Genomic DNA, 17,258 nt, shown 5'->3' with positions numbered 1-17,258 from the left:
TAATTGGCTTTTTAACAAGCAATTATTGACACTAATTGGATTCAATTGGAACCAACGTGTGTAAAGTTAGGTGCAGGATTCACGTATACAATTTACACGTGGTCCAAAAGAGTGGGCATGGAAATTGGATGGTCATGGGCGTTTTGGGTCAGAACGGGGGCATGGTTTCAAGCTGCACATGTAATTACAGAGTAATGGTGCTCCGTGCGTAAATTTAGGTGCAGACATTTGCATATGTTTTCATTGCTGCAAATGGCCATGCCTAAATTTACTCATGACTCTCCGCTTAAGTGTGTATTCTATAAACCATGCTGAACTTTAGACGCGGCTTATAGAATATCATTTAAACGGATATCATTCGGCCCCAATTTTTTAGGCACCATATATAGAATCTAGCCCTTTGTAGCCATCTAAGCATGAACTTTTATACCTGCTCTCTGGCTGGTGTCAGTGATTGTGCCTAAATTCAATGCACATATCTGACTGGCTATGCTAGTACAAGCCTACTTTCCTTTACAGAATAGGCTCCAGATAGGTGCCCCTTTATAGAAACACCCTCCACACACATTTAGGGGCCCTTTTACTAAGGTGCATATGCGTCTACGTGCATCCAATGCGCATCAATTTAGAACTAGCACCCGGCTACTGCGTGCCCTGGGCGGTAATTCCACTTTTTTATGTGCGTCTGATATGCGTGGCAGAAAATATTTTTATTTTCTACTGCATGGTGCCAACCGGGCGGTAATCGACAGTGTAAGCGTACTGATGGTTATCACCCGGTTAACGCATCAGACCTTACCGCTAAGTCAATGGGTGGCGGTAAGGTTTCAGGCTCAAAATGGACGTGTGCCAATTTTAATTTTGCCGCACGTACATTATCGGCCCCCCCAAAAAAGGTCTTTTTTTGCAGGCGCACTGAAAAATGGACCTGCACGTGTCCAATACACGCACCTACAACAGTGCAGGACATTTTTCGGTGCACCTTAGTAAAAGGACCTCTTAATAATTACTCAATGAAGATTATGGTGAAGCAGCACCACTTTCAAATAATTTTGACCCCCCACTTCCTTTCTCCCCCTTATACAGGATTAGTCAAGTGTTGCTGTGAATTAAGGAACGCTCAAGGCACCTTGGTTTTAGAGTAGATCATTTGTTTCTACCCCTCCCTCTTACCTTCTCTCTGCTGCTGCGGGATGATGGTTGGCTGCTGAGGGAAAGCTTGACTAATGGGTGCATAGGCTGCTGGGTATGCTGCTGGAACATAGGATGGCAGTATTATTAGATCTACTTGCTCAGCGTTCTGACATTTCCAGAACATTAGTAAAACTAGACACATTTGATTACGAATTAAAATATCTCCTTACGTAGGAAGAAAGAAAGAATAGTTTAACTTTCACCAAAAGGGAGGCAAGGAGTTCTTACTTTTAAATAGGATGTAACAACAAGCGGAAAAAAATGTTCAGTCTTTACAGAGCAACATGGGAAAAAATAAACATCTTCCTAATAATTCTTACGTTAAGTTAAATGAGAACTGTGTTTCATTCCATTCTTTCCATTGAAGGAGTGTGAAAAAGTTAATTCTGAAGTTTTTTTTAATGAAAGGGGGACTGGATGAATTTCTTCATAAATGCAGTTAAATCCCAATAAATAAATAAATAAATAAAGTCCTGATCTTATAATATAGAAATGATAAGGCCTGAAATGGGTCACTAATGGAAGTGATGAATGACATCACTGTAACAAATTTTGGGTATGCTCGGGACAGATATGGAAGGCGGTGGTAGGAAAAAAGTTCAAGGGTCAGGTAAAAGATATGGGAAAGGGGTAGATGATGTTGGCTTCCATGTGGAAGCTTATTTGAACATCTACCTAAAGTGCGTGAATCTCAATTGTGCATGGGCCATTTTGGTGTTTATCTACCATCATTCATAACACTACTTTCTAAACTGATAGATTTGAAAGGAAACACCACTTTTAAGTATATATTCATGCAAGAATGAAGCATATTATTGCTATACTCATGTTCCCAAAATAATTTCATGGAATGGGGTAATTTTAATGTAACACAAAGTAAGATAGTGGAGACGGCTAAAGGGAGAACATGAGCCCATTATGTTTATCTTTACTCAGATGCCACAGTAGCTTCCCGGGCAGTGCTGATGAATGTCTACTAAGACCACACAATCAAAATCCAGTCAGTCCACAAACAGAGTCAGGGAGGATCTGGCACTTATGCGGGCAAAACCATATTCAATGCCAGTACCTGGTGCCCAGACAGGATTGCATGAAAGGCTGCCCTATATGGGTGCCAGTACTGAATCTCAGCCAGCACCCATATAACTTCCAGATTGCTGATTTGATTCTCCCCATTTTCCCCTCATTTGAATCCCCTAACCCCAAACTTGGCTCTCCAATCAAATCCCCCCCCATTCTGAACCCTCAATCCCTTCTCTCCTGTATTCTGATTTGCTTTATATGGATGGCTGACCCCTACCAGTGATATTGTGAGCCCACCACTAAGGGTCATCACTGCTGGATGGGATGGGTGTAGAAGGGGACCATTCTTGCCCCAGTCCTTCAGACTCCAGGGATTAACATCTTTTGGCAAATTATGAGCATTGTGGAGTTTGGGGAGGGTTTGGTTGTGCACATGTGGGTGGGGCTTGAATTTGAAGGAGGGACTTATTGGGGTTTGACATCAAGGGTTTGGGGGGGATTGGTGGGTTCGGATTAGGGGGTAGGAAGATTGGAACAAGGGGGTATCAGATTGAGAATCCGAGTGAGGGGATCAGGAGGATCAGAAGGGGTGTTTAGAGACATTGGGAGAATTCAATGTGGAGGGTGGCGGGTGTGATCAGACTGACATATCCCCTTATCCAGGTCCTGGATGATATTCAAACGGGACTTGCATAAGTACCAGTGGTTAACTTCTGGCCAGTTCTGCCTGGATATTCAATTCCCGTGCCTGGACATGGCCCAGCTTCTCCCAAGTTTGCCTTGGGAGAATCTCTTCATAAAGGCAGTTAATAAATCCCAATAAATAAATAACTGGGTCTAATTTAGCCAGCAAAGCAGTTAATAAATTCCAGTAAATAAATAACGGTATAATTTAGCCAGCAACAACCATTTTTAAAAAAATGCTGACCACTACTGACTGAATGATGTGGGGATAATTTTTCCCCACCCTATGGCCTCCACTGTTGCCACCCACATTTTAGGCTCCTAAATTTAGGAGTTTAGTTGGATTTTGAGCATAAAGTTAAGCACTCAGCCCTAGTATATTTTCAAAGCAGTCAATTTAGGAGCCTAACTCTCATAGTTAGGAGCATGTACCCTTTGAATATCAGCCTCTATAAGATCAACATACATAACAGTCTCTTACTCCTCCAAATTCCTTTTCTACACGTGCATATAATACACAAAAAAGCTGGCGTATTTTGAGCTTAGATGTGACCTTTTAAGAACTTCCCAGAAACCTCTTTGCTCAAACACACCCTACATAGCAAGCTTTTATGCAACTGCAGATTAGGAAAAAAAACTGAAGTAAGGTGGTGACAGAGAAATATGGCAAAGCAAAGTTTAAGACCTGCATAGTGCTGCATGCCTGCGTAGGCTTGTTGAAGAGGATCTGCCACAGTGGGACTTTGGGCTAAGAAAAGAAAGCAAAAGGAGGAGAAAGAGAGAGAAAGGAAGCATAGCATTAATGAAAGAGAATATAAATCTCTCAGCGAGACAGTGTTCAGCACATTCATGAAAGCATTCATATGTTGCCACTGTAGGTCTATTGCTACACTTCAGTTAGGATGAACTATCAGCAATATTCTGTGATCACTGGTATCATAATCTGAACAGGGAAAGCCTTTTTCATTTCATAGGGGGTCTAAGATTGGTGGGTATTTTGCATTTTGAGGATCATTTTTGGAAATCGATATTTTAAGAATAACACTACATTCAAAAATGGCACCAATTTTATAATGGCAATTGCACACAAAATGGCCATTATAGCATAGTGCATAAGTTGGCAAGTGCACGCCTAACTTCAAATGTGAGCATTTACGCTAAAAGCTGGTGTAAATGTAGGTGTCTAAAGTTGGCAGTTGTGCATGTGAGTAATAGCATTCTATAACTTACGCATGCAATTGAAGGCAAGCCCCTGATCCACCCCTGGACATGCCATCTTTGTACTAGCATGCTATAGCATTTAGATGTTAAGTTTATAAAATAGCGCCTAAGTGCAGACATGCACGTTAACTACAAATTAGCGCCAATTAATGCCACTTAAAGCCTGTGCTTGGTAGTTAGGCTAAATGGCACCTAGTTTAACATTAAGTTAGGTGAGCAACTGGCACTATTCTATAAACTGTGTGACCAAATTTATATGCAAGCCTGAAGTGTAGGTGCACAATTTTATAGAATCTGAGGGTAAAACCATAAGTGCTTTGCCAGCCAGCTTCATTCTACAATATGATGAAGTTCATATTGAAAAGGTCTGTCTGGCTAACGTTGGGAACCAGCTGGACAAGTCTTCACAGTTTACAATACCTTCCTTCCCCCCTCACTGCTAACTGGCTAAGGGGTCCTTTTACTAAGCTGCGTAGGTGCCTACGTGTGCCCAATGCACGCTAATTTGGAACTATCACCCAGCTACCATGTGGCTCGGGCAGTAATTTCATTTTTTACCTGTGCCAGAAAAATATTTTATTTTCCGGCACACAATGCTAACTGGGCGGTAATCGGCATTGTATGTACAATGATGATTACCGCCCAGTTAACATGTGAGACCTTACTGCTAAGTGAATGGGTGGTGGTAAGGTCTCAGGCCCAAAATGGACGCACGCCAATTTTCATTTTGCCGCACATCCATTTTCGGCCAAAAAAAAGACCTTTTTTTGCAGGTGCACTGAAAAATGGACCTGTGCGCGCCCAATACGTGCATTTACACTAGCGCAGGCCACTTTTTGGCGTACCTTAGTTAAAGGACCCTTAAGTCTCTTTTAGGCCAGTCTCAGTGTTATTCCCCAGATTCTATATAGTGCACCTAGAGATCTGCGCTGAAATCCAAGCGTATTCTGTAACATGCATAACTTAATTGGCTTAACAAGCCAATCAGCGTTGATAACAGCACTTAAGCAATAATGAGCACTAATTGGCAATAATTAGAATTTATGCGTGCAATTCACTAAGAATATTCTATAACGCAGTGCGCCTAACTTCTAACATGCACAGCCAAAAAGGGGCATGGTTAGGGGCAGGGAAATGGGCATTTCGTGGGTGTTCCAAAATTTATACACGTAGTTATAGAATATGGCCCAGTGTGTCTAAATCTATGTGCCAGGATTTACGCCATGTTTTCATTGGTGTAAATGGATGCGCATAGTTTTAGGCACTGGCATATCAACTAAGCATATTTTATATACCGTGCATAATTCTAAGCGTCACTTATAGAATACACTTAGGTGAAAATGTTTTCTGTACAGATATTTTAGGCGCTGTATATAGAATCCACCCCCCCCCCCCATATGCATAAAATTTAGCCAGAAGAAAATAATCAGCAATAGGGGTATTTGCAGGTGGTAGTTTTACTTTAGCTGAGAAGCACTGATACTCTACTCAGTCAAGAGATGTGGTAGCCATGTTAGTCCACTTTTAAAGGTAATCAATAGAAATAAAACAAAATAAAACATGGAAAAGAAAATAAGATGATACCTTTTTTATTGGACGTAATATGTATTAAGTTATGTCCAATAAAGCGAAGATACTTACCTGTAGCAGGTATTCTCAGAGGACAGCAGGCTGATTGTTCTCACATGTGGGTCGACGTCCGCGTCGGCCCAGGAAACGGCACATTTTTCACCAGCAAAAATAAAAAGTTTTGCCAGAGCCTTCTGGCGCGTGAAATACGTGCACTGCGCAAGCGCGGACGACTTCCCACCCGTCATGTGAGTGTGCCTCCTCAGTTTAATCAAAAAACATATGAACAAACAAACAACAAGAACTCCAAAGGGGAGGTGGGTGGGTTTGTAAGAACAATCAGCCTGCTGTCCTCGGAGAATACCTGCTACAGGTAAGTATATTCACTTTCTCCAAGGACAAGCAGGCTGCTTGTTCTCATATGTGGGGTATCCCTAGCAACCAGGCTCACTCAAAACAATGAACATTGGTCAATTGGGCCTCGCGACGGCGAGGACATAACAGAGATTGACCTGAAAACATAAACAACTGAGAGTGCAGCCTGGAACAGAACAAAAATGGGTCTAGGGGGGTGGAGTTGGATTCTAGACCCCGAGCAGATTCTGCAGCATCGACTGCCCAAACCGACTGTCGTGTTGGGTATCCTGCTGAAGGCAGTAGTGAGATGTGAATGTGTGGACTGATGACCACGTTGCAGCCTTGCAAATCTCTTCAATGAAGGCTGACTTTAAGTGAGCCACTGACGCTGCCATGGCTCTTACATTATGAGCCGTGACATGGCCCTCTAGAGTCAACCCAGCCTGGGCATAAGTGAAGGAAATGCAATCTGCTAGCCAATTGGAGATTGTGCGTTTTCCGATGGTGACTCCCCTCCTGTGGGGGTCGAAAGAAACAAACAACTGGGTGGACTGTCTGAAGGGCTTTGTCCGCTCCATGTAAATTGCCAATGCTCTCTTGCAGTCCAAGGTATGCAAACTGCTTTCACCAGCGCGGGTATGAGGACGGGGAAAAAATGTTGGCAAGACAATTGACTGGTTCAGATGGAACTCCGACACCACCTTTGGCAGGAACTTAGGGTGAGTGCGGAGGTCTACTCTGTTGTGATGAAACTTAATATATGGTGAATGCACTACTAAGGCCTGAAGCTCACTGACCCTACGAGCTGAAGTAACAGCCACCAAGAAAATGACCTTCCAGGTCAAGTACTTCAGATGGCAGGAATTCAGTGGCTCAAAGGAGGTTTCATCAGCTGGGTGAGAACGACGTTGAGATCCCATGACACTGGTGGAGGTTTGACGGCGGGCTTTGACAAAAGCAAACTTCTCATGAAGCAAACTATTAAAGGCTGTCCAGAGATAGGCTTACCCTCTACACGGCGATGATAAGCACTAATCGCACTAAGGTGAACTCTTACGGAGTTGGTCTTGAGAACAGACTCTGATAAGTGTAGAAGGTATTCAAGCAGGGTCCGTGTAGGACAAGAAAAAGGATCTAGGGCTTTGCTGTCACACCAGACAGCAAACCTCCTCCATTTGAAAGGGTAACACTTTTTTGTGGAATCTTTCCTGGAAGCAAACAAGACTTGGGAGACACCCTGTGAAAGACCTAAAGAGGCAATTTCTAAGCTCTCAATATCCAGGCCGTGAGAGCCAGAGACTAGAGGTTGGGATGTAGAAGCGACCCCTTGTTCTGGGTAATGAGGGTTGGAAAACACTCCAATCTCCACGGTTTTTTGGAGGACAACTCCAGAAGAGGGAACCAAATCTGACGGGGCCAAGAGGGCGCAATCAGACTCATGGTTTTGCAGTCTTGTTTGAGTTTCAGCAAAGTCTTCCCTACTAGAGGTATGGGAGGATATGCATACAGAAGGCCTGTTTCCAAATGTAGGAGAAAGGCATCTGATGCTAGTCTGCCATGGTCCTGAAGCCTGGAACAGAACTGAGGGACCTTGTGATTGATCTGAGTGGCAAAAAGATCCATCGAGAGGGTGCCCCACGCTTGGAAGATCTTGCGGGCTACTCCCATGTTCAGTGACCACTCGTGAGGTTGCATTATCCTGCTCAGTTTGTCGACCACACTGTTGTTTACGCCTGCCAGATAAGTGGCTTGCAGAAAAATGCCATTATGGTGCGCCCAAAGCCACATCTGGATGGCTTCCTGACACAGAGGGTGAGATCCTGTGCCCCCCTGTTTGTTGGTGTAATACATAGCACCCTGAGTGTCTGAATTAAAATGATTTGGTTGGACAACCAATCTCTGAAAGCCTTTAGAGCGTTCCAGATCACTCGCAGTTCCAGGAGGTTGATCTGAAGACCTTTTTCCTGAAAGGACCAAGCTCCTTGAGTGTGAAGCCCATCTACATGAGCTCCCCACCCCAGGAGGGATGCATCCATCATCAGCATTTTTTGTGGCTGAGGAATTTGGAATAGACGTCCCAAGGTCAAATTGGATCAAATCATTCACCACTGAAGGGTATTCCGAAAGTCGGTGGGCAGTCGGATTACATCCTCTAGATCCCCCGCAACTTGATACCACTGGGAAGCTAGGGTCCATTGAGCTGATCTCATATGTAGATGTGCCATGGGAGTTACATGAACTTTGGAGGCCATGTCCCCCAGAAGTCTCAACATCTGCCGAGCCGTGATCTGTTGAGACGCTCGAACCATGGACACCAGGGACAGGATGTTGTCTGTCCTTGCGTCGGGAAGATAAGCTCGAGCTGTGTTTGTGTTCAACAGAGCCCCAATGAATTCCAACTTCTGTACTGGGGTGAGATGGGACTTGGAGTAATTGATCACGAAACCCAGTAGCTCAAGCACCTGAATAGTCATTCGCATGGACTGTAGAGCGCCTGCCTCCGAGGTGCTCTTTACCAGCCAATCATCGAGATAAGGGAACACATGCACTCCCAGTCTGCGTAGTGACACTGCTACTACCACCAGACACTTTGTAAACACTCTGGGCGCAGACACCAGACCAAAAGGCAGTACACGGTACTGAAAGTGCTAAGTTCCCAGCCAAAATCGAAGATACTTCCTGTGAGCTGGAAGTATCAAGATATGTGTGTAAGCATCCTTTAAGTCCAGAGAGCATAGCCAATCGTTCTCCTGAATCATGGGAAGAAGGGTGCCCAGGAAAACCATCCTGAACTTTTCTCGAACCAGCAATTTGTTCAGGCCCCTTAGGTCTAGGATGGGATGCATGTCCCCTGTCTTTCTCTGCACAAGGAAGTACCTGGAATAGAATCCCAGCCCTAATTTCCCTTGGTGGAATGGGTTTGACTGCTTGAGCCTTTAGAAGGGCGGAGAGTTCCTCTGCAAGTACCTGTATGTGCTGGGAACTGTATGAATGAGCTCCTGGTGAGCAATTTGGAGGTTTGGATTCCAGATTGAGGGTGTATCCTAACTGGACTATTTGAAGAACCCACCGGTCAGAGGTTATAAGAGGCCACCCACCTTTGTTGAAAAAATATCAACCTCCCTCCAACTGGCAAGTCGTCCGGTGCGGACACTTTTATTGAGGCTATGCTTAACTGGAGCCTGACCACCTGGCGAAAAGGCTCGGCCAACTCAGTAGGCGGTGCATCAACCAAACTGGACAGTTGCCGTATCGAGTCTTGCAAGTGCACGCTCGTGAAGAGCTGGTATGACTGAATCTTGGTGGTGAGCATAGCGGCCTGATACGTCTTCCTCCCAAAAGAATCAAGAGTTCTAGCTTCTCTGCCTGGGGGCGCCAAAGCATAGTCTCTAGTACTCCTGGCTCTCTTGAGGGCAGAATCCACCACCATGGAATTGTGGGGTAACTGGGACCTCATCAATCCAGGTTCACCGTGGATCCGATACTGGGATTCAGCTTTCTTCGGGACCACAGGGCCAGACAGAGGGGCCAACCAGTACCTTATGTAGAGGAACTGTTACAGCCTCTTTAGGTGGAGAAGAATAATCCAGGACCTCGAGCATCTCAGCCCTGGGCTCATCCTCAACCTCCACAGGGAAGGGAATAGCCGTAGCCATTTCCCGGACAAAAGAGGAAAAAGGCAGACTCTCCGGTGGAGATAGTCTCCTCTCTGGCGGAGGGGAAGGATTAGAGGGAATCCCAAAGGACTCATCAGAAGAAAAGTACCTGGGATCTTCCTCTGACTCCCACGAATGCTCCTGCTCAGTGTCGGATAAAGCCTGTGTCAAGGTACTTTGACTCTGAACCTGCCTCGACGCTGGAGAAACGATGTCCTCTATGGCGATGTCAAGAGGTCGACGCCCGGTCCGACTGCGGTGAAGCTCCCTCCACCGACGTCGAAGGGGAGTCGACCTGGATGGCAGGCAGCACCGCAGTCGGAGACCTCACCGCAGAAGAAGGGCCAGACACCGCTGCAGTAGATGGTACAGAAGGCGCAAGCACCCCCGACACCGAAGCTGACTTTTGTAGCAGTCCCTTCAGAAGTTCTGGAAACAAGGACCAGATGCACTCATCGAAAGCCGCCATCGGAGAAGACTGCGGGGTCGGTGGAATAAGCGGTGTCAGAATCTGTGGAGGCTCGGGAACAGGCATCGGGCTGCTAGGAGACCGATGCATCGGCACCTCCTGTATAGAGGGGGAGCGATCCTCTTGGTACCGATGCTTCTCGGGTGCTGACTCTCTCGACGCCCCGGAGCTCCCAGTACCATGCGTTGAAGGAGAACGATGACAGTACTTCTTTGCCTTCACTTGACGCCCGTCATTGAGACTGCTCAGTACTGATGAGGAGGACGTGGAATCCTCACATCTCCTCGGGGCCGGGTCCGATGAAGGTCGGTCCCGGGGGGGCCTGCATAACAGGAGGTCTCAAGGCAGGTGGAGACCCACTCGACACCTCACTGCTCCCAGCGCAAGTTGGTCTCTGAGCAGCCATTACCTTTGCTCCCGACGTCGATGCTCCTGTCGATGTCGACGCAGACGCCGCTGACCTCGGTACCGAAATCGATGTCGAAGGACCGGACCGAGCCCCAAAATGCTTTTCTCGTTGGGCTTCTTGAGACGCTTGGGTCCGTTTCTTCATACGAAGACACAGACCACAAGTGGCTGGGCTATGGTCGGGCCCAAGGCACTGGATACACCAGGCATGGGTATCAGTACCTGAGATAGTCCGGTTGCACCGAGTACAACGTTTGAAGCCGTTGGGTGTCTTCGATGACATGGAAGGAAAAACAGCTTCGGCGAAATCAAAAGACACGATTGTGCCTATTAAAAAAAAAAAAGGGCACAAAAAAGAAAGGGAGAACCCGACTGCGTGGCCTAAAGCCGGCCGTGTCGAAAAACAAAGGAAACTTTAAAAGGGGACTAAACTAAGAATTAGCTACTCGGAGTTTTTTTTTTAAAGAAAAAATGACGAAAAATAAAGAATGATAAATACAAGTCGTCAGACTCTTTTCCTGGGCCTTACGAGGAGCACAGAAAAAACCTGTCACCTTGTTTGCGGACAAGAAAAAACTGAGGAGGCATGCTCACGTGATGGGCGGGAAGTTGTCCGCGCATGCGCAATACACGCACCAGAAGGCTCTGGCAAAACTTAATTTTTTCTGGGGAAAAATTTGCCATTTCTTGGGCCGACGCGGACGTCAACCCACATGTGAGAACAAGCAGCCTGCTTGTCCTCGGAGAAAAAAGGTATCATCTTAATTTTCTTTTCCATGTTTTATTTCTATTGACTACACTCAGTCAAGTAACAGGGTAACTTTACCCACATAAATTTAGACCCACTATTCAGGGCTACTGTTAGCATCAAATATCCAGAAAATGTAATTTGATTATGTTACCTGAGCTGTGGGTTTCTGAATATGTACCTTGGGTCTTCTGGCTTGGGTTTTACTAGTGAAAACTATGACTATAGCTATGGAAATGAATAATTATGTAGTATAAATAAAATCCCCAGAACTGGGAGAAAGTACTCCAATAGCAAATAGAGCCAAATGCTCAGGCAATGGGCAGGCTGCCAAAATGAGGGAACTCTACAACAGCACCAGTTGACTTTGAGATGAAAGGGCATGGTATACCTTCATTAGCATAGTAACTTGAATAGAGAAAAGGTGTTTAAACACATTCACCCCCCCCCCCCCTCCATACACACAAATATGTTTGCTGCTGTAATTGCCTATTGCCTATGTTCAGCTTATTCTTCTGATGGGAATTTTTCCAACACTGGTTAGAGTAGCAGGCTGACAACCAGGGAAATCAGGGTTCAAATCCTACTGACACTCTTTGTCACCTTGGACAAGTCACTCCTCCTTCAATTGGTCACAGATCTAGATTATGAACTCTCTGAGGACAGGGATGTAACTTCTGTACCTGAACACAACCCATCTTGAGCTACAAATGAAAATGTATGAGCTAAAGGCAAACACAATAAATACATTTTGGCCACTCGGAATGGATGTGATGGTTAAACTCTCATAGGCTGTAATTTATCCCTACTCCCAACCAATGGCCCACTGGCTTCTGTTCACTCAAACTCCTTGGTAATTAGATGGCTTCAGGGCTTTTCTAGTCTTATTTTTCTGAACTACCACTTTTGGTATTTTCAATCGTGATTAATCTAGTGAGAAAAGAAAATTGCTAATCTTAGTGCTTCCCTACATGGGAGTTAAAATGCCACAACTAGATAATCTGTTCTCTTGAGACTATCAAATTGCTTGGCAAAACTGACATGCCTAAAGCTGTTATCATGGATCTCTTTGTGAGAAAACCAGTGAAAATTGCTCAGTACTCAATCAAAGTAACTGTACATAGCAATAATGGAGATATCCAAAGTATTTCATAAGCACAATAACACAGCCTGCAAAAAAGTATATAACATCACTATTTGTCATATCACTCCTACAAAGTTAAAACTGAAGCTGAAACCCTAACTGTACATGACATAATCTTAAAAGATGTTCAAGGTGTCCTATGATTGAAATGGAGGATGGGGGTCCTTTACCCTATTGTGATCTGAGATGACAGAATGGTGAATATAAGCCCTAACATAGTAACTCTACACAATCCATACACAATAAAGCCTCTTAGGGTTTGCTTATTTGCTTCATATTATTTTAAAATGAAAATTGCTAATCTTATAAAGCACTCTATATATGGGATTCTAATGTAAAGAGGAATACAAACCCATAATTGGCTAATAACATTTCATGCTTTCAGTCTTTGAACAGTAATCTAAAAAAATACACATGCTGCTGCCTGATGTAATACAATGCAGGAACCAGAACAAAGCTGGACACAAAAGTCCCACGGGGAAAGGATGCACACCAGAAAAGTGGGAAATGAAGGAAGGCTAGGCAAAAGACAGGATGAACAAGCCAAATTTATTGCTGCGATGTATAAAATTTGATGCACAAAGCTCAAAATCAATGCACAAAACTCGACACCGCACCACATTTCGGCATCGATGTGCCTGCGTCAGGAGTCTGATGACATGATGTAAAAGAGAATACGTGCAGCCGAGTTGAAAATAAATTCAATGGTCTTGAAAAAGACTGTGCAAGCATGAATGATGCACTCTATGAGAAAGAGACTAACCTATACACTGTATATGGCGCTTTCATTCTATTGGAATACTTAGTGCTACATTGCATTAGCATTTTGCAGAATGCATCATTCAAGTTTGCATGGTCTTTGAGCTTTGTGCATCAAATTTTATACATCGCAGCAATACATTTGGCTTGTTCATCCTGCCATTTGCCTAGCCTTCTTTAATTTCCCACTTTTCTGGTATTATGTGAAACAGGCCATACTCACTGAAATGATCTGCCACAAACAATTTCCTCTCCCCAACCCCCAATTATAAGAACAGGAAAATTTAGTCAACCTAAGTGATCTGACAGACTGAGGATCCTCAAAGTACTTTATGTAATACAATCATGTCCTTCCCAGTCTTCCCTTTCTTCCTTCACTCTTCCAACACACCTGGATACGGATGGATTCCATTGGTGTAAATGGTCTCTGATGCTGGCTGTCCATTGGTCTGTGGTGGGAGAGCACTAAATCCATTTACCCCAATGGGTGCAGCTATACTGGGTACAGTAGCTGTGCTGATCCCTGGAGGTGTGCTTGTGCCTAAGTCAGAAAGGGAAAAAGAGAATTACAGCATTATGGGGGTAATGCTATAATATAGGCAGTAACATTTATGTGCATGTTCCATGCTTAAATGTCTAGAATAGAAGCAGTTATGCATGTTATGTGCAGAGGCTGTAAGAGAGGGAATCCAAAGTACACCTGAAGAAGCAACAAACCAAATGAAGCACAAAGAGCCTTCAAATGGAAAATGCTAAATCTGAGTTCACATAAATGATGCGGACAACGGCACAGGTACAAAGGTAAAATGCCAAAAAATGCTCTCACGTAGTAAGACGCTCTGCTGTAGTGTAGCAAATAAGTCGGCGTCGTTTATGTGAATTTTCCACTGATTTGTTTGACACCTTTGGATTTTGTGATCATTGAAAGACCTCCGATGTAGGCAGTGTCTCCAAAACACGGATCGTGTCGGGTTTGATCAATAAAATTCTGAGTTGACACCCCCTCTATTGAAGGCTCCTTGTGCATGTTATGCGCACACATATGAATGTATATGCCAATATTCTGCCTAAGCACTATTCTGTAAATAAGTGTGTATCTCAGATAGTATGTATTTTCAAGGGGGCATACATATGGGAGGATTCAGAGTGGAGCATGGGTGGGACTCATACTTATGCACATAATTTATCTAATGCTATAATTTATGCACATATCTTTGGCATTTAGGTACATTTACACCAGCTGGCATAAATGGTCACTGGTTAAGCTTGTATTCTGTAAAGGAAAGTAGGTGCCTTGTTAGTAAAATTCTCTCATAGGACTGTGCCAAATGCTATGGTGACATTTCATCACCAGACCCTTCATTACTGAGACACTTTATAACCGGGACAGTTCATCACCAAGATGCTTTATCACTGGGACATTTCATCATTGAGATACTTTATCATTGGGGCATGTCATCAGAGACACTTTATCACAGGACACTTTATCACCAGGGCACTATCACCGAGATAATTCATCACCAAGACCCTTTATCACTGGGACATTTCATTATCGAGACACTTCATTGCTGGGACACTGCAACACTGGGACATGTCATCTGTGAGACACATATCACTGGACACTTTATCACTGGGATATTTCATCACTGAGAACTTCATCAAGATACTTTATCATTGGGACACTTCAACACTGGAGCATTTTATCACAGGACATTTTATCATTGGGATATTTCATTACAGGACACTTTATCACTGGGATATTTCATCAGAGACACTTTATCACCAGGATGCTTTATCATTGGGACAGGTCATCACTGAGACACTTCATTGCTGAGACACTTCATCACTGAGACAATTTATCACTGGAGCATTTCATCAAGACACGTCATGACCAGGACACTTCATCATTGAGACACTTTATCAGCAGGACACTTTATCACTAGGGCATTTCATCACTGGGACAATTCAACACTGTGGACACTTTATCACGTGATGCTTCAAATTATACGCACAGAAAAATGGCAATGGAAAGGGCATGCAAGCACACATCTACCTAAATATGAGCTTGCTAAAATTTCTTACACATAAAATTTTCACAAGGCATAGAAAAACACTCATAGAAAGTTAAATGTATTCAAATTATATACACAGAAAACTTGCTCTGCAAATGGAACAAAGATATTTACATTTAAAATAGCACATATCACATAATGCACAATGAATATGCATAAAAAAACTTGCACACAAAGGTGATGAAAAGTTAGAAACATGACAGTTCATCACTGGCAGGCAATTACATAGCACAATTGGGTTGGGAAGGATGGGAACAGGGTGAGGGGTGAGGGGGGAAGCAAGGTAACACTGGAAACTTGTTAGGTAAAACAGGAAAGAAAATCAGGGTGCATGGCTTCAGTATGTGTTTAGTGAGGATCATATTTAGGCACAAAAGAATAGGTGTCAAAGTATGCTGGCACTTCCTTTTTCCTTTGGACATTCACACAAAGAGGCTGCGATTAATGGTAGTGGCGTTATAAGGGTGGGGCGGTGGGGGGGGGGGGGCGCTGTCCGCTCCAGGTGCATGCTGCAAGGCGGTGCAGGGAGCAGCCATACAGCTGTTGGGTCCGCTGATTCCCTGCTCCCTCTGACGTTACTTCCTGCTCTGCGGCAGGGAACTGGCAGAGCCAACAGATGTGCAGCTGATCCCTGCATTCCCAGGAGGTGATGTACCAAGGGGTGGAGGTGATGCGCTGGGTGGTTGGAGGTGATGTGCCAGGGAGGTGGAGGTGATGCGCTGGGGGGGGGGGGGGTGATGCACTGGGGGGGGGGGGGGGAGTGAGCAGTGGCGATCCTCCTATGTGGCAGCCAACATTGGAACGTCACTGATTACTGGCATGCTCCCCCTGCAAGTTTAGTTTAAATACATGATAAAGTGGCACGAAATGAATTGTCTGCAGTGGTGAGGTGTTGCATGATAAAGTGGCAGATTAAGGTGAAGACAATGCTATTCTCCTGTGCCTAAATATGAGCCTCACAAACATTTTAGGTGTAAGAAGTTTTTCCGAGGATCATATTTAGGTGCAAAAGAACAGGTGCAGATGTGTGCTGACATGCCCCCATTTGTCATAAGTTTTTCACATGTATAATTTGAATACATTTACATTCATACATGATGACCTGTTGTGATGAAATGTCTGGTGATGAAATGTCCGTACACTGTACCAAATGCTGATTTAATGGCAAAAACCACAACAACAGATAACACTAGACGAAATTTCAGCAAAAGGGAGTAATAATACTAACAATAAGCTGAAATGTGCTTACACATAACAAAACTTTTAGAAAGGGAGCTGCCTTTGTTCATAAAGCTATATCCTCTTATTGAGGGGAACTTTATATCAGGGTGCCTAGACCATATATTGTGCCTACTGTAAAAAGGAAACACAGCATATGTGTCTATTTGGCAACACAAAATATCACTCCCCCCAAGAAAGTAGGTGCAGACATATACACTTACTGTGAGGCAGGCACAAGGTGTACTTAAATTTGTGTCAAAACAGGAAAAGGGTAAGGGTCATGGATCTGATATACCACCATGTTATAATATACATGCCTATCTTGCAACTCTGCCCCAGGTCCATCCTACCTGTACCCCCAGGAGCACCTGCACCTATATCATGTACAGTGCTATGTGTCACAACTTCAACTGAGGCAAATGCTGGGCGTTTGGTGCACGTGACTGCGGCGTTACTGACCGGCTGCCGCATTGGGCTCGGTGGGCTCTGTTCCATCCTTGAGTGCATTCTGCTCCGTCCCCTGGTGCATCTTCCATGTTCGACACACGCAACGCTTTCCCTGGACACGCCCCTGCACTTAAAACATGCGGCTCTGTCCACCTGTGACATCAGACACCTTCCCTTCTTAGGTGAGAGCCTGTCTGGGTCGCATCGCCTCACCTAATACTTTGTTGGTAAGCACTGGTACAGTTTTGCTTTTGTCTCTTGCCTGCCTAAACCTGTAAGCCTGAAC

General features: G+C 44.4%; 1 protein-coding gene across 12 annotated transcripts in view; it reads right to left on the bottom strand.

Annotated features, from left to right (window-relative positions):
• Nucleotides 1–17,258, bottom strand: part of CELF6 (CUGBP Elav-like family member 6) — a 660,136-nt gene that overhangs the window by 21,466 nt on the left and 621,412 nt on the right. For 5 of the 12 annotated variants that reach the window (XM_030187697.1, XM_030187738.1, XM_030187714.1 and 2 more), the window contains 3 exons: nucleotides 13,624–13,773; nucleotides 3,586–3,649; nucleotides 1,174–1,259 (listed from right to left, as the gene is read on the bottom strand). In XM_030187697.1, coding sequence (XP_030043557.1) covers nucleotides 1,174–1,259; nucleotides 3,586–3,649; nucleotides 13,624–13,773 — 300 coding nt within the window. Of the gene's footprint in view, nucleotides 1–1,173; nucleotides 1,260–3,583; nucleotides 3,650–13,623; nucleotides 13,774–17,258 lie in introns of all 12 variants that reach the window. The other 7 variants (XM_030187705.1, XM_030187681.1, XM_030187689.1 and 4 more) reach the window with 4 other exon arrangements.

Source organism: Microcaecilia unicolor, chromosome 1 (assembly GCF_901765095.1).
Source record: "Microcaecilia unicolor chromosome 1, aMicUni1.1, whole genome shotgun sequence".
Classification (NCBI taxonomy): domain Eukaryota; kingdom Metazoa; phylum Chordata; class Amphibia; order Gymnophiona; family Siphonopidae; genus Microcaecilia; species Microcaecilia unicolor.
The sequence above is the reverse complement of the archived record's forward strand: the minus strand, read 5'-3'. Positions and strand labels throughout refer to the sequence as shown.